The sequence below is a fragment of the Phallusia mammillata genome, chromosome 8 (genome assembly GCF_965637545.1).
Source record: "Phallusia mammillata chromosome 8, kaPhaMamm4.hap1.1, whole genome shotgun sequence".
Classification (NCBI taxonomy): domain Eukaryota; kingdom Metazoa; phylum Chordata; class Ascidiacea; order Phlebobranchia; family Ascidiidae; genus Phallusia; species Phallusia mammillata.
Window position 1 is genome coordinate 195,117 of NC_137259.1, and position 19,538 is coordinate 214,654.

At 38.1% G+C, this 19,538-nt stretch overlaps 2 protein-coding genes and 1 pseudogene across 3 annotated transcripts in view; 1 reads left to right on the forward strand and 2 right to left on the reverse strand.

Moving 5' to 3' along the window:
• LOC145204554 (uncharacterized) overlaps window positions 1-7,481 on the reverse strand; it is a 7,825-nt gene extending 344 nt beyond the window's left edge. The window contains exons 1-9 of the mRNA XM_080077146.1: window positions 7,430-7,481; window positions 6,773-7,104; window positions 2,607-2,700; window positions 2,455-2,551; window positions 2,268-2,338; window positions 1,959-2,094; window positions 1,191-1,535; window positions 788-973; window positions 4-309 (exon numbers count right to left, since the gene is read on the reverse strand). Of these exons, the coding sequence (XP_079933272.1) occupies window positions 4-309; window positions 788-973; window positions 1,191-1,535; window positions 1,959-2,094; window positions 2,268-2,338; window positions 2,455-2,477 (1,067 nt within the window). The 5' untranslated portion in view covers window positions 2,478-2,551; window positions 2,607-2,700; window positions 6,773-7,104; window positions 7,430-7,481. The remainder of the gene's footprint in view (window positions 1-3; window positions 310-787; window positions 974-1,190; window positions 1,536-1,958; window positions 2,095-2,267; window positions 2,339-2,454; window positions 2,552-2,606; window positions 2,701-6,772; window positions 7,105-7,429) is intronic.
• LOC145204555 (small ribosomal subunit protein eS7 pseudogene) lies at window positions 5,139-5,798 on the forward strand (annotated as a pseudogene).
• Window positions 7,482-9,137: 1,656 nt separating the features above from the next.
• On the reverse strand, window positions 9,138-18,629 carry LOC145205139 (rab-like protein 6). Of its 2 annotated transcripts, XM_080077792.1 has the most exons (15): window positions 18,425-18,629; window positions 18,127-18,261; window positions 18,020-18,067; window positions 16,624-16,802; window positions 16,350-16,456; window positions 15,764-15,820; window positions 14,879-14,984; window positions 14,530-14,633; window positions 13,828-13,975; window positions 13,219-13,318; window positions 12,950-13,127; window positions 12,293-12,399; window positions 11,190-11,515; window positions 10,575-10,740; window positions 9,138-10,048 (listed from the first exon to the last, which is right to left on the reverse strand). In XM_080077792.1, the coding sequence occupies exons 1-15, from the start codon at window positions 18,552-18,554 to the stop codon at window positions 9,837-9,839; spliced, it is 2,103 nt and encodes a 700-aa protein (XP_079933918.1). In that variant the 5' UTR covers window positions 18,555-18,629; the 3' UTR covers window positions 9,138-9,836. The 2 variants fall into 2 exon arrangements, with proteins under 2 accessions (XP_079933918.1, XP_079933919.1); XM_080077793.1 differs by lacking the exon at window positions 15,764-15,820 and having other exon boundaries at window positions 18,425-18,628.
• Between the last annotated feature and the right edge of the window lie 909 nt (window positions 18,630-19,538).

The following is a 19,538-nucleotide window of genomic DNA, read 5'->3' on the forward strand; positions in this document are numbered from 1 at the left end:
CACAGCAATTGTTGGGGCAACGTGCAAGTTTTACCGTTTCTGATGCACTTGAAGCCGTGTCCGTTCGGTCGGGGCAGCTCAGGGCAGTTGTTGCAGGGATCGCCATCACACACTGATGAACGTTTCCAGCAAACCGATTCCGAACACCAGAAGTGGGAGGGGCAGAGATGTTCGCACGGGGAATTTCCATCACAAGGCGCATATGATTTGCAGACCTCTTCTTTTGTTTTTGGACAGGAAGCGTTGGTTGGATCGATTATATTGCGACAAACTCCATGAATGTCGAAACAATCGCACCGTCCCGATGAGCTGGGTTGAAAATAGTTACGTGTCGCTAGTTGCATCAAACTTTAAAACAATGGGTATTACAATTAGCCTTTGATGCGCGTTGACAATTGATTAGGGGACACAAATACTCAAAAAAAGTTAAGACAAAACAAATTTGGTAACATCTGCACATGAGAGTACTGAGTAAATGTTTTATAATTTAACATGAAACCCGTGACAGTTTGTCCATTCTTAACCATCATTGAAATTTGCCTGTTTTAAGGGTAGCGTTTTGAAATTGTCCAGGTGTTATATCAGTAAAGTAATTAAACGACAAATCAACACAACGCGTTAAGTAGATCAGACTGGAGTGAAGAAAAATGTCTAAAAATGTTATTAGTTTTTCTCAAGTTTACTCACGTCGCACAAACTACAGCAAAAGGTGTGAGAAACGCTTGCTTAAAATAATTTCTTTGTTGCAACAACTGTTTATTTACAAAAAAAAATCAAGTAAACCTACCGACGATAACGTTTTGATTTGTCACATATTTCGGGGACTTTCCCAGTACAATTACATTCGTCGCTCATATCAGGACAATCGATGATGTCATCACACACACTTGACCTTGAAACGATCATGGAGTTGTTTTTGCACTGGAAGCACAATTGATTGTTGAACGAGGCTTGGGAGGAACGACGGGTGTCCCTAAAAACAGATGAGAGGTCATTATTAAAAACCTTACCACAATTTTACCAAACAAAATGCCTACGAACATTTTTATTGGTTGTCTTGCAAACACGTCTGCACGCAAAAAATACTGATAGTATTTTCCCCTATTTTAGGCATATCCTATGTATGTCCGCTTACATTGGTATTTATATTTAGCTGTATAAGCACAACCGACCTAAAAACATATACATACCTCACATCACCATTTTCGGGCGTGTAGCATAAGTCAGAGCCATTATCGCAATCTTGTACGCCGTCCCACAAGAACATTTGCGGGAGTAAGCACGTACGGTTGTTCTTGACACATTTGAAGCCGTATCCGTTACTCCAATGTTGAAAGGCAGGGCAGTCATTACAGGGATCGCCATCACACACAGTTGAACGCTTCATACAAGTCGAATATGGGCAACGAAAGTGGGAGGGGCAACCGCCGTCACAAGGAGTTTTATCCCGACAAGAGATGTCGCCCTTGCAATATTCCTGCCTCCGTAACGCACACACTTTGTTTGATGACAGACCGTCACGTGTATTGTCGCAGCTGTGAAAGTGTAACCATTATATTTTGAATGTTATAAACACAGATTTCATTGCGGTCAACAAACAGCAATCTGGAGTTCGAATGCGCGTGTTGTTGCTGGCATTTACCCAGCCCCATCAGGGTATTTTCCGGGGTAAACGACCAGAAGGTAAGTATTTGTACTATCGGGTTTATAAGAAGTGGGGGAATAAAAATACAGCAAATAAAGTAAAAAATAAATAAACGACAAATCAACACAACGCGTCAAATAGATAAGACTGTTGGTATATTTCACGGTTTTACGCATGTTGTGGAATTTTGAGGCCAGATGCTGGTTCACAACAACAAAGACGTTTTTATAAAACTTTCTCCACTATGAAACATTTTAGGAGCAAATATAGCAAATACAAACACAAAGTTCATCAAATAACCCACAAAGTTTACCTGATATAACTCGACGATGGGTTAGCAGGGTAGGTGGGAAATGTGACCCGTTTCTCGTCGCTTCTGTCTCTGCAGTCAGGATAATTATCGCAAAAGTCATTCGAGTCAACTATTCTCCCACCATCGCAAGTAAACTCTGCAATCAACAATCACAAACATATAATTGTTTTTTTATATTTATTTGCATCACAGCAGAATTAAAAAATATTAAAACCTTTAAATAATATCACTTCTTTTATTGTCACTAAATAAACGTAGCTTTACAAAAAGCGTTAGTTTGTTGTTTAATAATCAAACATTTGAATTTACTCCCTGCTTGGCATAGAGCCGGTGCGATGAACCAAATCAAGGTTGCAGCGAAAATCATCATGATGAGATTTCTGAAGAAACACAACAGCGGCGTTGCAAGGAAACACGCTAGTGACAATCTTGAACCTGTGTCTTCCCTGAGCGTGTTATCATAATACTTTATATGTAAGATTATTTGGTAGCTTACCTTTTTATCATGTGGTGCTTCATTCTTCCTGAATCTTTTAGGCGAAGTTTTCTCAATAAACAACTTAAGTTTATAATCTTTCTAAACTGTGAATTACCTGAACAAGTAAAAAGGATTAACCAGGCTGTTTACTAAAAATTCTGAATTTCTACCTCTGCGGTGACAATTGTTTCCAAACGTATTTTCCGCTTTCAGCAAACCAGGCAGATGATTGTCTTCCCAAGCCCCGCACGTCAGCAAAACTTCCTGTTACGAAAAATAAAACTGTTCTCAATATTTGTTCCACTGTTTACATTCTCGTGCGAAATTACACAAATTAGTTTCTGTGCAGAAAATATTTACGCAAAATGTCGCAGAAGTGATGGCTGGACGTTTTTGTTGCTACAAAACGGCATCACTTTTGTGGCAGGCGACTAAACTTGAAACTCAAAGCACAGCTCGCAAATCTATTGTTAATTGCAGTAAAAATGTTTGCAGCTTGAACCGACATTGATAACAACAATAACTTCCAGGAAATCCCGCTAGTGGTGATATTGATTGACGTTTCCTCAGCAGTTATTGCGCAACGAAAATTCTATAAACATGCGCTTGTACCAGGTAACATGGTTTAACACAAGGCTCAGTTTAACAGAATTTATTGCTGAAGACAACTTGGACTCGGTATTCACAAATAGAACACAGCAGCATGTTTTACAATTTACGGGAAACTATATCAAGGTTCTAAAAAGCGATAATGTCAATAACAAATAATAACATACCCCTAAATTTACGGCTGACCGCCCAAAACTAACGTTAATAACAAATGTTCAAGTTATAAAAACACAAACTGTACGAACTTATATCATTGTTACGAAATTTATGAGTGAGTAATATGTAATATGTAAACATGCTTAAAAAAATATTCTAATACAGCTACAAACATACAGGCTATATGCTTATATATTTCTACGGTTACAAACTATATTTACAAATCTACAAACAATTATACTTAATATTAACGATGGCAGTCCATTGGGTAGATTACAAAACCTCAAGTAAATAATACGAGTGTTATAGGCGCATATGGGAATTCCCCTACTATGACGTAACGCGTTGTGGCGAATGGGAATTCACCTACTATGACGTAATATGTTGAGTACGTAATGAAACCATGAACGCAAAAAATTGTTTGATTTTTTACATTTTGAAACTAATTTTTAACCCAGAACCTTGTTTAAAAAATCCGCACAAATAATATAAAGGGCCGTGCACACCCTCGATATTAAATAATGCGGCGAAAAAAATATAAAATATAAAAAACAAAAAAGAATAAAAAAATGTAAATAAAAATATAACATAAAAACGAAAAAAATAAAGAGAAAATAAATGAGAAGTAAATAAAAATAAAACACAACCGGTCATGACCGGTTTCTGCCTCCTACCGAACCTCCAAACCGGTTTAAACCGGTTTTCAATATCGAAAATTTTGACCCGATTTTCGAAAAACCCTAAGGCTATAGCCTTTCCGTTTTTTCGATTTTGAGGAGTCAAAAAATCGTAGAAAAATCCGGTTTTCAGTGGGTTTTCGCGGGAATATTCCAGTTTCAAACCGGTTATGACCGGTTTCTGCCTCCTACCGAACCTCCAAACCGGTTTAAACCGGTTTTCAAAATCGAAAATTTTGACCCGACTATAGCCTTTCCGTTTTTTCGATTTTGGGGGTCAAAAAATCGAAGAAAAATCCGGTTTTCTGTGGGTTTTCGCTGGAATATTCCAGTTTCAAACAGGTTATGACCGGTTTCTGCATCCTACCGAACCTCCAAACCGGTTTAAACCGGTTTTCAAAATCGAAAATTTTGACCCGGCTATAGCCTTTCCGTTTTTTCGATTTTAGAGGGTCAAAACATCGAAGAAAAATCCGGTTTTCTGTGGGTTTTCGCTGGAATATTCCAGTTTCAAACCGGTTATGATCGGTTTCTGCCTCCTATCGAACCTCCGAACTGGTTTAAACCGGTTTTCAATATCGAAAATGTTGACCCGATTTTCGAAAAAAAACCTAAGGCTATAGCCTTTCCGTTTTTTCGATTTTAGAGGGTCAAAAAATCTAAGAAAAAAACGGTTTTTGGTGGGTTTTTGCGGGAATATTCCAGTTTCAAACCGGTTGTGACCGGTTTCTGCCTCCTACCAAACCTCCAAACCGGTTCAAAACATAGAAGAAATCAAGGAGTTTCTCGAATCCAACAGGACTAACACCCTGAATTTCTATTTCAATGTCTTGACTGTTGCTATTGTGGCCAATGGCATCAAGTATTAATGCATCCAGTCTAGCGCTGTGGGCAGACAACACACATTTATGGGCAAGAAACCTCTTGTCTGATACACAGACACACACATCACAGTGTTTGCCAGAATCCCGCTGCACTGACAAATTTGCTGCCAGTCTGGCAGCATGTTCAACATCTACCTTTGCATTCGGCATCACTATCCAGAATTTGATTAGATGAAACAGTTACTTATAAATACATACAAATTCTAAATGTTATACATATCACTTGACCAAGCTCCGTTTTTTTCGATTTTTGGCCGTTAAAAAATCAGAGATATTGACCAGCCTTGGACAGTTGACGTTGTCACCCGGGGTAGCTAATGCATTGCTTAACTGGCTTCGTGCTGCCGTCTTGGCCCTGCTGAAGGAAAGTACAAAACCACTTACGCTACTTAAGCAGATAAATGCCGATCTTGTCATCGACCGAAGCGTTTGGGAAAGCGACGGATGCAGTCAACTGCTTTCAAACCTTGGCATTCACATGACAACCGTACAAGAAGACATCGTGAACCTTTCAGTAAAACCAAACCTTTCACTTGATGTTTTGTCAGCCGTGACTGAAGCGCTTCACATATTGTCCGGAAGTTACTGTTCACGTGAAGGTGCCGAATTAGCTGGTTATGAACAAACGAACGGCCACAACGAAAAAGATTCGCAGGTACTCCGACAGTTCCAGAAAATCCAAGTCAGACTTGTTTGTGAGCTGGAGAAAAAATTCAGTGGAAAACATATTGTTTCCATTGCACAGAGGAGGATTCTTCCCAAGCCAACCAGGAAGACAAGAATCAAGAACAAGCAAAAGCGACCAAGAAGTCGAACTTTGACAGCCGTGCACGACAATATCTTGGAAGATCTTGTTTTTCCTGCCGAGATTGTTGGCAAACGAACAAGAGTAAAGCTCGACTGCTCGCGCATCATTAAGATTCATCTTGACAAAGCTCAACAAAACAACGTTGAACACAAGACGGACACCTACTCCGCTGTCTACAAAAAGTTGATTGGAAAAGATATTATCTTCGAGTTTCCCGGCGGAATTTAAATGAATAAATAACCCAATCAAAAATGTCATGCCTTTGAGTTTATCCTTTAACAGACTAGGGTTCAGTGTGGTTGATTGTTATCTTATTAATGGTGATGCACCTAATCGGCTAAATTCGGTTCAGACCGATAGCAAATATTCAGTTTTGCCTGAAAAATTTTGGTGTTCGAATCCCGATCAGGGTTTTCGATCTGATCGTTGGTGAGGCGCCCTAGTCGATTTGGCCAAGTTTCATCCCCAACCAATTTTTTCATGGGTTTCGAACCCAGGACACTCCCGTTGATGGATCCCGATCAGGTTTTTTGTGTCTGTGTATAGGTCAACCGCCCTGGATCTTTCGCTCAGTTTAGTTCCTGCCCTTATCCACGTATATATTCATTTTTTTTTTTAATAAGGCACCATAAAAAAGTTTTTAGGCAGTTGATGCATATGTTTGCTTGCACCAATTTAAGGTTTGCCTTGTACTGGCCATTGGCCAAAACATTGGCAAGGAACATTTACATAAATTCATCCTGCAGTATTTGTGGATGTACTGTGAATCGGATCAATGGCCATTGAGTTGAAGGAGGGTGATTATGCTCTTCAACAAAACAATGCCAAGAAAATTGTCTTTCAGTTTAAATTAACTGACTCTGCTTTGCGTGCCATTGAGGATTTCCAAGAATCGGGAGATAGAAATGGAAGGCCAAACATTCGCTTTGACGGAAACCAAGGGAGTATTCATATGCATCAACTGCCTAAAAACTTTTTTATGGTGCCTTATTCAAAAAAAATGAAAACTCTTTATGACGACATTATAATACTTGTGACGTCACACACACAGGTTTTTAAAATCGAAAATTTTAAGCCGATTTTTGAAAAAAAACCTAAGGCTATAGCCTTTCCGTTTTTTCCTACCGAACCTCCAAACCGGTTTAACTTTGTGTAGTTGCTAAAACGTTATTCAAACAAATCATTATCATTTAAACAGTTACCTCGTTCCTTTCATAATTTTGTTGTGTCGCTGGTTTGCCGAGTCATCTTACTTTCAGGAATCCAACCGCTCTATGGATCCGATCGTCGTCGCTTCCTTATTCCGTCGTCTCCACTCAGTTGCAGACAAATCAACGATGCTTATACACACATCGTGCAACAAACGTGGCGAGTGTCATACGGGTTTCGAAGTCGCACTGCTTCGTCGAGGATGACGTCATCACTGGCGCTCCGTCGTATGATGTCATCGAATAGTGACCGCGTTCTGGTTCTCGCTGGTGCTTCGATTCCATTGGATCATGTTGCAATTCACATTAGATGACATCATCAGTGGCTGCGTCACATGCGTGCAAAACAAAATGCAGATTAGTGTTCATGTTAGTGAGATAGTTGCGGCAATAACGTCACAATATGAATGAAATTTACAATGTAATGCGCAAAAACCCAGAACCTTGTTTGGTAAAATCCGCAAAAACAATATAGAGAGTCTGGCCAAACCCGCTATATTGTATAGTGCGGCGAAAAAAATACAATAGAAATAAAAAGAATAAAGGAGAAGTGAAGTAAAGTAAATAAAAATAGTAAACCAAGGTTCTGGGTTGGTCCCTAAACTTTAAACCGTGTTTTTATAACAACAAAATCCAGCAACAACGACGAACCTGTAGCTTGGCTTCCTCCATCCGCTTCCAGCAAAACGTGCTTTTAACGCTGCAAATCAGCTGTTTGTTAATAGCACACGTTTGCCTTTTATATCAACCTCGGCGCCCCTGCAAGTCACCTTTTGAGTCCTCAATTCTGTGCAAATTGCCTGTGGAGTTTTCGGGCCTTGATTGCTTAATGAAAAAGTCACGTGTTTTGACCGACCAATCACCGCCTCGGAAAAAGATCCTACAAACACCTGTAGTCCCAATCTTTCTGCCCGTGGAGTTTTCGGGCAACGATTACTTAATCACTTTACAGCGCGTTTGACCGAACAATCGCCCCCCTCAGGGACGAAACAACTCTTGGTTTGCAAACAGTGGAAAGAAATGACAACATAATCAAACACTGACTTGTGTCAGGTGATGTCACATAAACATAATTAGGACGGACTTGATTAGAAAAAATATGTAACAGTCAGACACCGCATCGATATATTCAGGTTGTTCTTGTTGTGCTTCCTTCGGAAAATTTTCGGGAACGACTAAAAACCGTTATTAGGTAAAATCCGTTCAACCAAACTTGAAACGGTAATGCTTACATTAGGGGTGTGCAACCTTTGTTACTGTGGGGCCAAATACAATTGCCAAAATTAGATCGCGGGCCGTACCTGTGAATAACACAATGTGATTTTACTTTTTCACACCAAATTTGTTTAATTACAAGAAAATTCGCATTTGATTATAGCCACATGTTGCTAGGTCGCATAAAAATAGCACCGGGCCCATTAATCTGCTCAAAAATATATAATAGTTGGACTCGTTTGCCAGTACAATTGAAATCCAGGCGTCTCTGCGGGCCGCACAACCTTTATTCAAGGGCCGCAGGTTGCACACCCTGGCTTACATGATCATGTATCTGTATTCACGTCACAATATATCCATATTACGTCACAATATATTTTTGTGCACAATTCATCCACTTTGAGTTTTTCTCGTTCAGCGAAAATAGCCAAGCAGCGAACCGCACAGTTGCCAATAAGAAACATGTTTCAAACTGATGAGGTTACAGAATAAATGATTGTGCAAGGAATTGACTGGACAAGGTGGAACACAGGAATAGAATACATGAGAAACTTTGGCCCGCGACCTCATTTTTGTTAAGAAGCCCTCGAACTAAGCATTAAACATTTAATTTTCAGTTACTACGTCATCTTCACCAAATCTTCACACCTTGGCTCAAAGTGTAGAGAAACACCTTTACACAGGTGACCCACTGATAAGGAGGGAGACTACATAGATCCACGGAACATTGTCACTAGCAGCAATTTTTATCAACAATCTCGTCGTTTTCAACCAGCTGCGGTATCCATGGTTACAGACTTCACAAAATCTCGTCCAACCAACGACCATAAATAAGTCTTTAAAATATATTCCAAGCTTTTATACGACCCTCCCTGACTTCGCACCACTGATATAAGCGCCACACATTCAAAATTGCACTTACTTCATTCAAATAATATGCGCTAACAACCAACTCGAAACCGGTGGCCTTCAATTACTGTTAAACGTTTCTCTAATTTAAGTCACAGTTGATTAACACTAGATTTACGGAATATTCTCAATCCAATAAGACGTGATTTCCTACTGCGCCAAGCTCGAGAACTATACCGGGTTTGTTTCAACCGTTGTGAATCCTCACCCTGTATTTCTGACACCAACACAAACATTTCAACACAAAATGTAGAAGTTGTATTGCACAGAGGTCCAGCAGTAACAATTCAACAAAACCATTGAGCACATTAGACTGGTTGGTGCATTCGAATATAGTTTGTACGCAGTAAAATGTAAAACAGACTTTGTGCAGCAAGAGTTGATTCCAATAGCACATTTGTATGGAGCATGGGTGCACAATCGGTTCGTTATTGGCAGTTCAACCTCAGGTTCTTAGTGTTTACACTAAACCCAGTGGTGGGATTCAAATTTTTTTAAGTCAAATTTATCAGCCAGTTCTATCACAGAAGTCATATTTTTCAGCCGGTTCTGAAAAAATCCATTGACAGTAACCAGTAATGCCAACCGGTTCGCTGATCTCATAAAATTTCGTGAGACGGTTCTATAGAACTGGTGCGAACGGGCTGAATCCCACCACTGACTAAACCTACATAAAATTTTTAAATGCGTACCTCTACTTGCTGTGACAAATAAAAATAAAACATTTCCCGGGCCGAAAAAAAAGTCTTTTCAAACAAGTTTCAGACATGACACAACAGAGTTGTCAGTTTGAGTGGCTAGTGCATGTATTGAATATACATGTGAGTGCTCACACCATTTTGCATTCATGGCCGCAGTTTGTGCACCCAGCTTTGCAGCTTCCTGTAGCAGCCACATGCTTTCAATGCCAGGCTGTTTTTCACTAGACATATTTTTATATTGACTCATATTTTTCACCAGCACCAAGAAAAGCCTCCAAGTCATCAACCTCTTTGCGTTTCCTTCTCCCCTTTTCACTTGTTGCCTCGTTTTTCTCATCATCCTGTCGTCGATGTTTCTTCTTTTTCTTCTTGTGTTTTTTCCCATCAGTTTTCCCATCATTTGTAGAATCCGATTTTTTGGAAGATTTCTTTGAACTTTCTTTTGCTGCAGAAACACAATTAAATTTTTTAGGCCAGTTTTTTTACTCCATGGCTCACACCAGGAGTCGGCAACCCCTGATAAGGTTGACACGCAAGGTGGTATTTCATGGCACGCCAACCGATTTGCGTGTTTATATTGAAGTAACAATTTAACCTGTTACACTGCTTGTTTATAGTTTTTATCATGACATTGTCTTAAAATTCAGCCTTACATGCACAAAACACTCTGCTTTCTCTTTATTATTGTTATCTGCTGGCACGAACCACTATTATTTAGAAAAATGTTGGCATGCGAGGTCATTAACACATCAAAATAACAAGTAAATTGGCACGTGGCTCCTAAAAAGTTGCCGACCCCTGTCTTACAGAGTCCGGCCTAAACCCAACTGACTACTTCTGGATTTTGAACTACCAGGATTGAATTATTAGGGCTACAAAACTTCATTCATTAGCAAGCATTAGAAACTTCAGGTGGTGAAAACACATAATTGGCACAAACTGGCCTCAAATTGTTTTCGTGGCTTGTTTACCTTTCATGGGTTTGTTGGTGATTTGCTCAAGGAAATCGAAATCACTGGATTGAAGTTGGATGCTCGGAGTTTTTGTTTCACTTTCTGCTTCTGCTTGCTGCTGAGGAGGAGGTGATGGATCGCGGTGATCCTCATCGGAAGAAATGTCCTCCACAAAATTTGAAACCTGCGTACAAGTCACATTTGTTTATTTATCACTGTGCCGATGGTGCTTGCCCAAGAAAATCAAAAGTTGTAACAACCATGCTCTCTTAACCCAGAGTCGTGACACTTGCACAAACTGACACAAGCATTAAATTTGCATATTCATGCCCTCCTAACATATAAAACAGGTGATCGAAAGGGTATCCAAAAACAAAAATGACTGTTTTTTCAATGCATTAGATGGTGGGAAAATGCGTATTTCTGGGGCATGTACAGCTTTATACACTGCTGTTGACGTAGGGGACCTTGGAAAGCTAAAACTAGCGTGGAATAGGGAATGTTTGTGATGTCACAATGTAACGAACATTAACGTATAAATGCTTTACAGTTTTGGCCCATTCCCTAGCATTTATAATTCTAACTTTCTTATGAAGTAATCTTATGGTGAGCGTGGGGTGAAATGTCACATACCATGTGGTTGCTTGGTCCTTCATCACTCGATACATCCACATCCTCCATTCTAACGCTTGCAACTTGTACCACGTTGTTTGTTGCATCACATGATTCACGACTTTTAACCGATACTGAATCTTTTTCAACTGTCTTATCAGCGTCTGTTGGCCACGAAACAACAGTTTTTGTTTCCGTTCCATCAGTTTGTTCAACAGGAGGACTTTCATCAAAATTTAAATCAAACTTAATTCCCGTCTTCACTTTATCTTGTTGCCTCTTTTTGAATTGTGTTTGTGCCACATAATCATCATCACTGTCTGAGTAGGTGTAAGCTTTCCCAACATCTGAAATCATTCACAATTTAATGATAAAAATGTACTTTACAGTTAAATAATAAAAAAATCTGAAAGGCCATTTTCAAGAGGTAGGCTATAAAACATACATACACTTAAGGGAAAGACACCAATATATAATAAATAAAAACGTCCCTGCATAAGGTAGAGCTACTAACACAGGAACTCACAGTACACAGGTTTGCTAAATTCTGGTAGGTGGCGCATGCAAATATTTTGAATGGAGTTTGTGTAAAAATGCTAACAATTAGGGTTAGTCTGAGGTTTCATAATAATAATAACAAAAAATCAACCTAAAAATCCCAGTTCTTTATGTTAAATTTAGTCCCTAACCCTATTCCAGTCTTACTGTTAATTAAAATAACTGTGCTCCTTACGCCATCTATCGGTATTTAGCAAACTTTTCTACTGTGAGTTTTCACGTTAGCAGCTCTACTCCTGATAATGACACCCGTGCTTAAAAAGAATTCCGTATGAAATTTGGTAATTCTAACTAACATATAAAACTGCTGGATGAGCAATACCTGGTTATACATTACGCCTGGCAGCAATAGCCTATTTCATATGTTATCAATATATAATGTGTGTTTTAGATTACACTGTAAAGTGGAAAACCTGTTGGCAATTTTTTTGTTACTGCAACATATCATTCATGACAATACAATATCTACCAGAGATTTGATCATTACAGTTATGTGCAAAACATCAATCAACATGTGACTATCTCAGAATTTCCTGGTATTTGCAGGTGGTTCAGCCCAACAATACCTTCATGTTGTTGATCGTCCGAATCCAAATCTTCCTGGAAACCTGCAACCATAGGGTTTTCATCCGAGTCATCACTACTAGATGCTGAGTCATCATTTGCAACAAGTCTAAACAACAGTTTGCTTTTACAAGTGATTTCTAACGTGTAGCAAAATAATAGAGAAGTGTTTAGTGCAGAGGTCGGCAACTTTTTAGGCGACACATGCCAATTTACTTGTTATTTCCATGTGTTAATGATCTCGCGTGCCAACGTTTTTCTAAATAATACTGGTTTGTGCCAGTGGATGTTAATAATACAGAGAAAGCAGAGATTCTATTTTAAAGCTGAGTGTTTAGTCCATGCAAGGCTGAATTTTAGAACAAAGGCATGATAAAAAGTATAAACGAGCAGTGTAACAAGTTACTTCAATATTTACACGCAAATCGGTTGGCATGCCATGAAAAACCACCATGTCAACCTTGCATGCATGTCAACTTTGCATGCGTCACAGGGGTTGCCGACCCCTGGTTTAGTCCATTAACATCAGCTGATTGTTATGTGTTTTCAGAACAACACATGCAGTTTACAATAATGGCAAAACTAAAACTAAATTATACTGTTTAGCTGAATATATTTTTCCAGCACATTTGTTTGTTTTTTTCATTATTTTAACTTACCTCGTAGGAATGTTTTGATCTGGAACTTGGTCAAGAAACTGATCAACAGCGCCACTATCTGGAACAAACTCATCAATGTTTTTCACTTCAGGTTGTATTTCAGAGCTCGGAGAATTTGTGTGATGTTTCGTTCCGTTCACCTGGGAGGGATTTGTATCTGCTGCAACGTTGGGTGAATCTACAACAATCAGTGATTACATCCAAAACAATGTCACTACATTCCAAAACCACAACAACGAAACAATATTCCATCATATAAATTTTCATACTTTTAAAAAATCTTGACATAAATCCCTTTTTCTCTGGTTCATTTGTTTTCTGTGGTGCCACTGGTGATTCCTTGGTTTGGGCTGTCGAACCATTCGAAACCTGACAAGAATAACATTGTATTTAAATTTGGTGGTCAATACAGCACATTTTTTAACTTCTGACATTACAACTAGCAACTTGATCATAACCATTACTGCCAGACTACTTGTGTATATAGAATACATCATGCAGACGTTTAAACAATCTCTGTTGTCATCATCAGTGCAGGTTGTCAATCAAGCTGTGGAACACTGCATATAAATTTCCTGCCCTTATCTTTTCGTCCACGCCACCGTCCTAAACGCCAGTTCCCTGTTATCGTCTGTGACGTCACTTCACACACCTGAAATTCACCTTTTTTTCCTAAGTGCTTTATGTATCGTGTTCTACAGCTCAACTGACAACCTGCACTGATGATGACAACAGAGATTGTCGAAACGTCTGAACGATGTATTCTATATACACCAGGCAGTTATGTTTATGATTAAATTACTTTTCAAGTCCGTGCATAGTGTTCACAAGCATCAATATTTCGCAAAAAGTTCAACTGTGATGCAGACAGTTGTTACCGTTGGCTGGACAGATAAGCTTGTAGGTTTTTGGCTCCCTCCTGTGGCATTGGTTTCAGAAACTTGTTTACCACTAGGTGGAGTTGACTGGACGGGAGATACTGATGGTTTCCTACCTTGTTTCTTCTGTTCCAACATTTCAGAAAAACTGCAAACCACAACAACAACATTAAGCAAACCAATCTGGTCCAGATCAAAATTTTTCAAAATGCTTCCAGGATGACACACCCAAGTCCCAAAGGAGTGCTTATCAACCTTTCATGCATTGTGCCCCCCTAAAAGTAACCCTGTAAGGCCTTGTGGCCCCCTACTAAAAAATGTAGAAGACAAACTCAACGAAATTGGAAAGTCCAGGATCTACCAGAATAATTATTTTTTTGTGGGGACAACATGGAGTTGTTCATGTTGCGCTAAAAGTAAATCTGGAGATCTTTCAAAAAGACGCAGAACAGGCCCCACAACACCACCAACACTTTCACCATCTTTTATAATCATGAAATTAAGTCGACAGTCAAACCCAACCACAGGTGATGGCAAATCAGGTTTAATTCCCAAATCAATAAAGTGTGTTGGAATTCGATAACATGTGTTGGAAAATGGCCCATTCACTTTTGGTGGAGGTTTCTAGCAGGCCTACACTAGCGATGTTTAGAGTAAAATATTGAATCCAAATTTATCCTAAACAAAGTGGTGAGCACAAACCGGTCAAAGTTTTGTTCATCGGATGTCGGCTCGTATTGTAATTCCTCCAGACAACTTTCCACATCAAGATAATTTGTTTCAAGTTGTTTCAACAAACTTTCACGCTAAATACAAAACACACATTCAATCATTTACAAACAAACTCTGTTTGTTGCAAATTCTGATGTATTGCTGACTAAAGCCAAACAATTTCTCGTTGGTCTTATAAAAAAGTTGAAAACTTAAAAATGCAGTCACTCAGAGATTTCTTCACTTGCATGTTTAAATAAATTTGCTTGCCAAAACCTTTGCCAAGTTGTGCTTTTAGTCACATGAAAATGAAGCGATTGATTTGTTGGGGAATACATACCTGCAGCAGAAGAAATGGCAGATTGAAAAACTTGTGGATGTATTTTAAACCAAATCCATTTTTCATTGACGATTCGAGAAACATAATTCCTGCTGATCCTGGGGGTCTGAGGAAACAAAAATAATTTAGTATCAGTTCAACCAAACCAAATCAGTGAGGTTTGCAACGGAAAAAATCACAAGTTCACATCCATGTTTAAAACATTGGCCACTTAACAAAAATTACAAATGTGTCATAAATGAGAAAAAAGAAACATCAACAAATATACACATGTCTTGTCAAATAAAAAAACAAGGGAAAATTTTGTAATTTTGATGGTTTGTTAAGAAAATAAATGAAAATAGAAACACTGCAAATCATGCATAATCAGTTTTATGTGTTTGAATTGTGTTCATTCCACTTATGCACTGTGGGATAAATGAAAGCTGCACAGAGCTTCACAAAATCAATACTTTTGTTTTGGTTGAGCACTCACACTCCCGGGATTTAAATCATTATAGTCAATAGGATCAGCTAAGATGAACATACATTTATAACTGGGATAAGACCTGAAGTGTTCATCCAGACCAGCAATCCTGGCACCCTTATATGCAAATCATAGTATGCCAGGACTGTTTAAGGTGTTATACTTAATCATGCCGGTCACCAAGCTTTCAATGTATGGCAAGGCAGAGGGTAGAAAAATCTAGCCTGCGGTGGGATTCGAACCCACAACAGGAGTTTTTCCGGGACTTGCGCTCTACCAAATGAGCTACGCAGGCTCATAGTTACAACAGTTTGCAATTAAAAGACAAAAAAAAAAACTTCTGGTCAATGAAGAATACCAAACAAAAACATCCCGAAGGGCATAAATGTTACAACATGCTTTCACGCAAAATACAACACCTATTGTGGGATCGGTGAAGTGTTTTGAAGAATCGGGATTCGTACATTGAAAGTTTTCTGTGATAAGGTTGGGTGGCATACATTAAAACCTTCACATGGTTTCACTCAGATTATTAAAAGCAGAAAATGAATATCATAGCGTATGCAAATCAGTTGCTGCATTGAAAGAAGTTTTAATAACAGATCACTGCTGATAAATATGAGGTTTATTAAAGACAGGATAGATAAGAGAATAAACCATTTTGTTTAGGATTTGTTTGAATTTCACTGACAGCATTCATTAAAACATTGAAGTTAAAAACAATGGTTATGTTTAGTTAAACTTGTAAGTGTAACAGAGACTAGCATAATGGTGAAGAGATAACATGCCTTGTATTTAAATGTTGACATTTATTGCATGCAGTTTGAAAAGTCATGTTAGTATGTGGCTTAAGAGTGCACACAACATATTAACAGGGCAATTAATGACTAATTTGCATTTGGCTTGTAAATAACATTTTTTGTTGCACATGGGAAATGTAAACCAAATGATTTTCAACTAGTGTTGGAAAGTGCAGTTAATTGTTTGATAATAAAGCTTGTAAACCTGTCTATTCCGTTGATCATGTATTGAAGCTCGTCAAGTTCCACCACTCGATGACTCCCCATGTCACGGTGGTTGGCAAGCACAAGTGCTGGAATGTGGGCAGGAACCTGGAGTTCAAATATTAAGGTTGAATATCAAACAAATATTAAGGTTGATTTAACTTTTGTCACAAAATTAGTCTCTACTACTAAGCAGCAAAAAATGCCTCAGTTTAAAATCAGTTAAGTTTATGCAGCAACTCATGGAAAGCAATACAAAAAAGTTCAATAGCTACCTTGGGAAGTTCCTGCTCCACGTAATTAAATGTCCATTTTTTTGTCATATCAAAAAGAAATATAACAGCATGGGCTCCTTTGTAAACATCAAGAAAATTTGCATCAAGAGTTTGGTTTTCTTTTTCTTCTTCAGTTGTGTTCGTGATTTTTAAACTGTCCGAAAATTTCTTTGTTTTACCTGCGTTACAAGTTGACAGTAAGTTAAAAGTTTTATGACAAAAAATATATAATTCCAGCATTTTGATTAAAGTGAAGAATTCAATTCATAATCGAAGTTTATTACAAAAGATTTAACAAAGACTTAGCCTCGCAAATAGTGATGGGACTATACCAGGTTTTGAAGCAAGTATCGATACCGAGTACGAGTATCACATGTATATACCTTCGATACCGAGTACCGAGTGCTTAAGTGTAGTGTTGTACTTAGTTGTATATCACTGGCTAATTTATCTGCCATGGTCGGCGTACAGGCGTGCACACACACATGCCGAAAAATGTAATCTCCACGTGATAGTGAAAAAAGATCTACGTAAACTGGCGGAACCTTTTTCCAATTTTGTGCTGTCCGAAGCAAATATTGGCATAAAGTTGCCCATATTCTTATGGTGTAAATCGGCCTTCGGTACTCGCATGTTGGTATCGAAAACTGAGACAAAATATTTCGATACCGAGTACGAGTATCGATACCACTGAAATCGTTCGATACCATCGATACTGAGTACCGAGTACTCGTCCCATCACCACTCGCAAAGCACCCCTACCTATGCAATACTCAGTTGAGCAAAGTTACAAACATTTCACTACATAAAAACATATGGTCAAATTGCAAGACAAAAAAAATAAGTTTATTAACATCAATGTTAGTGGAAACATCTGCAGCAGTTAAAATTTTTTTTTTTTTGCTTACTTCAATTTAAAGCAAGGAAATCACTTAATTACCTGAGTAACCATAGCGACAAGAGCCACCAGGCCATTAAGCAAATCAATTTTAAACAAAGCCAGTGTAAGTTCAAAACTTAACTGCTATAATGCTTCACTGCAAGGTTTGCCGCAAACATAAACTATGCGATACTAACAATGTACCCAATATTTATATTCAATTTGCTGAAACTAAATCTTTTAAACAAAATTTTATATTGCAAAATCTTTTGAAAGCAGTCGTTTTGAGCACTTCAGACAAAAAAGTAAATTTCAGGTCAGCAACAATGACAGAAAATCACAGAACCAACATGAAACAACTAATCACATTCTGGCAGACGGATTGATTGTGTTACAATATTAGTGTATGACTAACTGCGATGTCATGAATAGTTTGATTTATTTAGCCAAAAAATTTGCCATTAACTAAATTTTTCACTAATTTTCCTATTCAGCATGTTGGTAACAATTATATACCTTGGTCCACGACGTCCCAAACATCCACTTTCACAATATCGTCAGTAGCTGTAAAAATAATCAACGATTTAAGGTATGAATCATACATACACACACTTAACATCAACCTTTGTAGTTCCAGTGAATAGATGCTGCTTGAATTTCTGGTGTCGGGACGTATTCCTCAATAAACTTGTGACCTTGCAGTCGATGCCACAAACATGTTTTTCCAGTATTTCGATCTCCACGCAGTATTATCTTCACTATAACAAGGATCATTGAAATAATATTGCCAGGATTTGATTTAATTAAAAACAAAAATATGTGAATGCAAATTAATACCAAATCCAAAATCCTTAAGTGCACTGATAATTATCACACAGAAATAAACCTGTGCATCTCTCCCTGCAATCAACATCAACTTACAGTTGTATTGAACTCCTTTAGAAAACTTTCGTTGTAAGTCCGAACGCATAGTTTGCATTCCAGATGGTGGCCCTGGAGACGTTTTGCTCCCGTCATCATTTTTAACCCATTTCTTTATGGACGTAAACATTTTTTGGTACAAAACAGAAAACTGTTTGTCCGCTTTTTATAAAGTTAACATGGTCTGAAACAACGTATACATTGTTATGCACTACATTATATACACAAACTTGATTAAGAAAAAGGTCAAGGTGTCGACCAGCAATATTCTTTTATAAGTTGCTTGGCAGTTAAGGTGATTACCAGCAATAGTCTTGGATACAAAAACATGACTACAGTCAATCTTCGATACTATGCCACCCTTTGGGACCAAGAGAAAGAGGCATAGCAGCGAGAGTGGCATAATAGCGAGAGTTGTTTGTAAAAATAGCCTTGTGACATGACGATGTACTGTAATGCCACGTTGTGTTGTACGATTATAATTTATCACAGTATACATTATAAGATACAGTATACAGTATAATTTATTGCAAAAATAAAAACAAGATCTGTTAGTTTTGTCGTGACACAAGCACAGACTGGCGTTTACATAACTCGCTGCAAAGCCGTGAAACCTCTTAACATGACCACGTTTGTTAAAAAAAATTAATTTGTTTAAAATTTGTTTTTCATTTTTTCTCTGTTTTATCATGAGCTCAAACCGAAAAGTGTCAGAAGGCCCAATTTTTCAATCCACAACCAGGCCATTAATACAGTAATACGTACTCTCATGTGTCATAGTATCAAGGGTAAGGGGTGGCATAGTATATATATTTTCTATTGAATTTAGTTGGTGATGATCAAAAGTGGTATAGTAGCGAGGGTGGCATAATAGCAAGGTGGCATAGTATCGAAGTTTGACTGTAGTACTGGTAGAATATATGTTTCAAAATATATTTTCCATTTAGACAAAGCTATTAACCCAAAATGCTTTGCGCATGGCACGAAACCAGCTGATAAAAAAACTGAGCAACTTTGGGTCTTGTAACAGATGTAACACATCCAAACATTTCTACTGGCCCATGGAAATGTGATAAATTTCAGTAACACCAAATATAAAGCAATTTATTAAGTG

Excerpts from the sequence above, each read along its gene's own strand:
- LOC145205139 (XM_080077792.1), bottom strand. The coding sequence starts at position 18,554 with ATGTTTACGTCCATAAAGAAATGGGTTAAAAATGATGACGGGAGCAAA. Across the intron at positions 13,128-13,218 it reads TATGTCAAGATTTTTTAAAA|ATTCACCCAACGTTGCAGCA; the intron begins GTATGAAAATTT and ends TGATTGTTGTAG. Across the intron at positions 12,400-12,949 it reads GATCAAAACATTCCTACGAG|ACTTGTTGCAAATGATGACT; the intron begins GTAAGTTAAAAT and ends ACTGTTGTTTAG.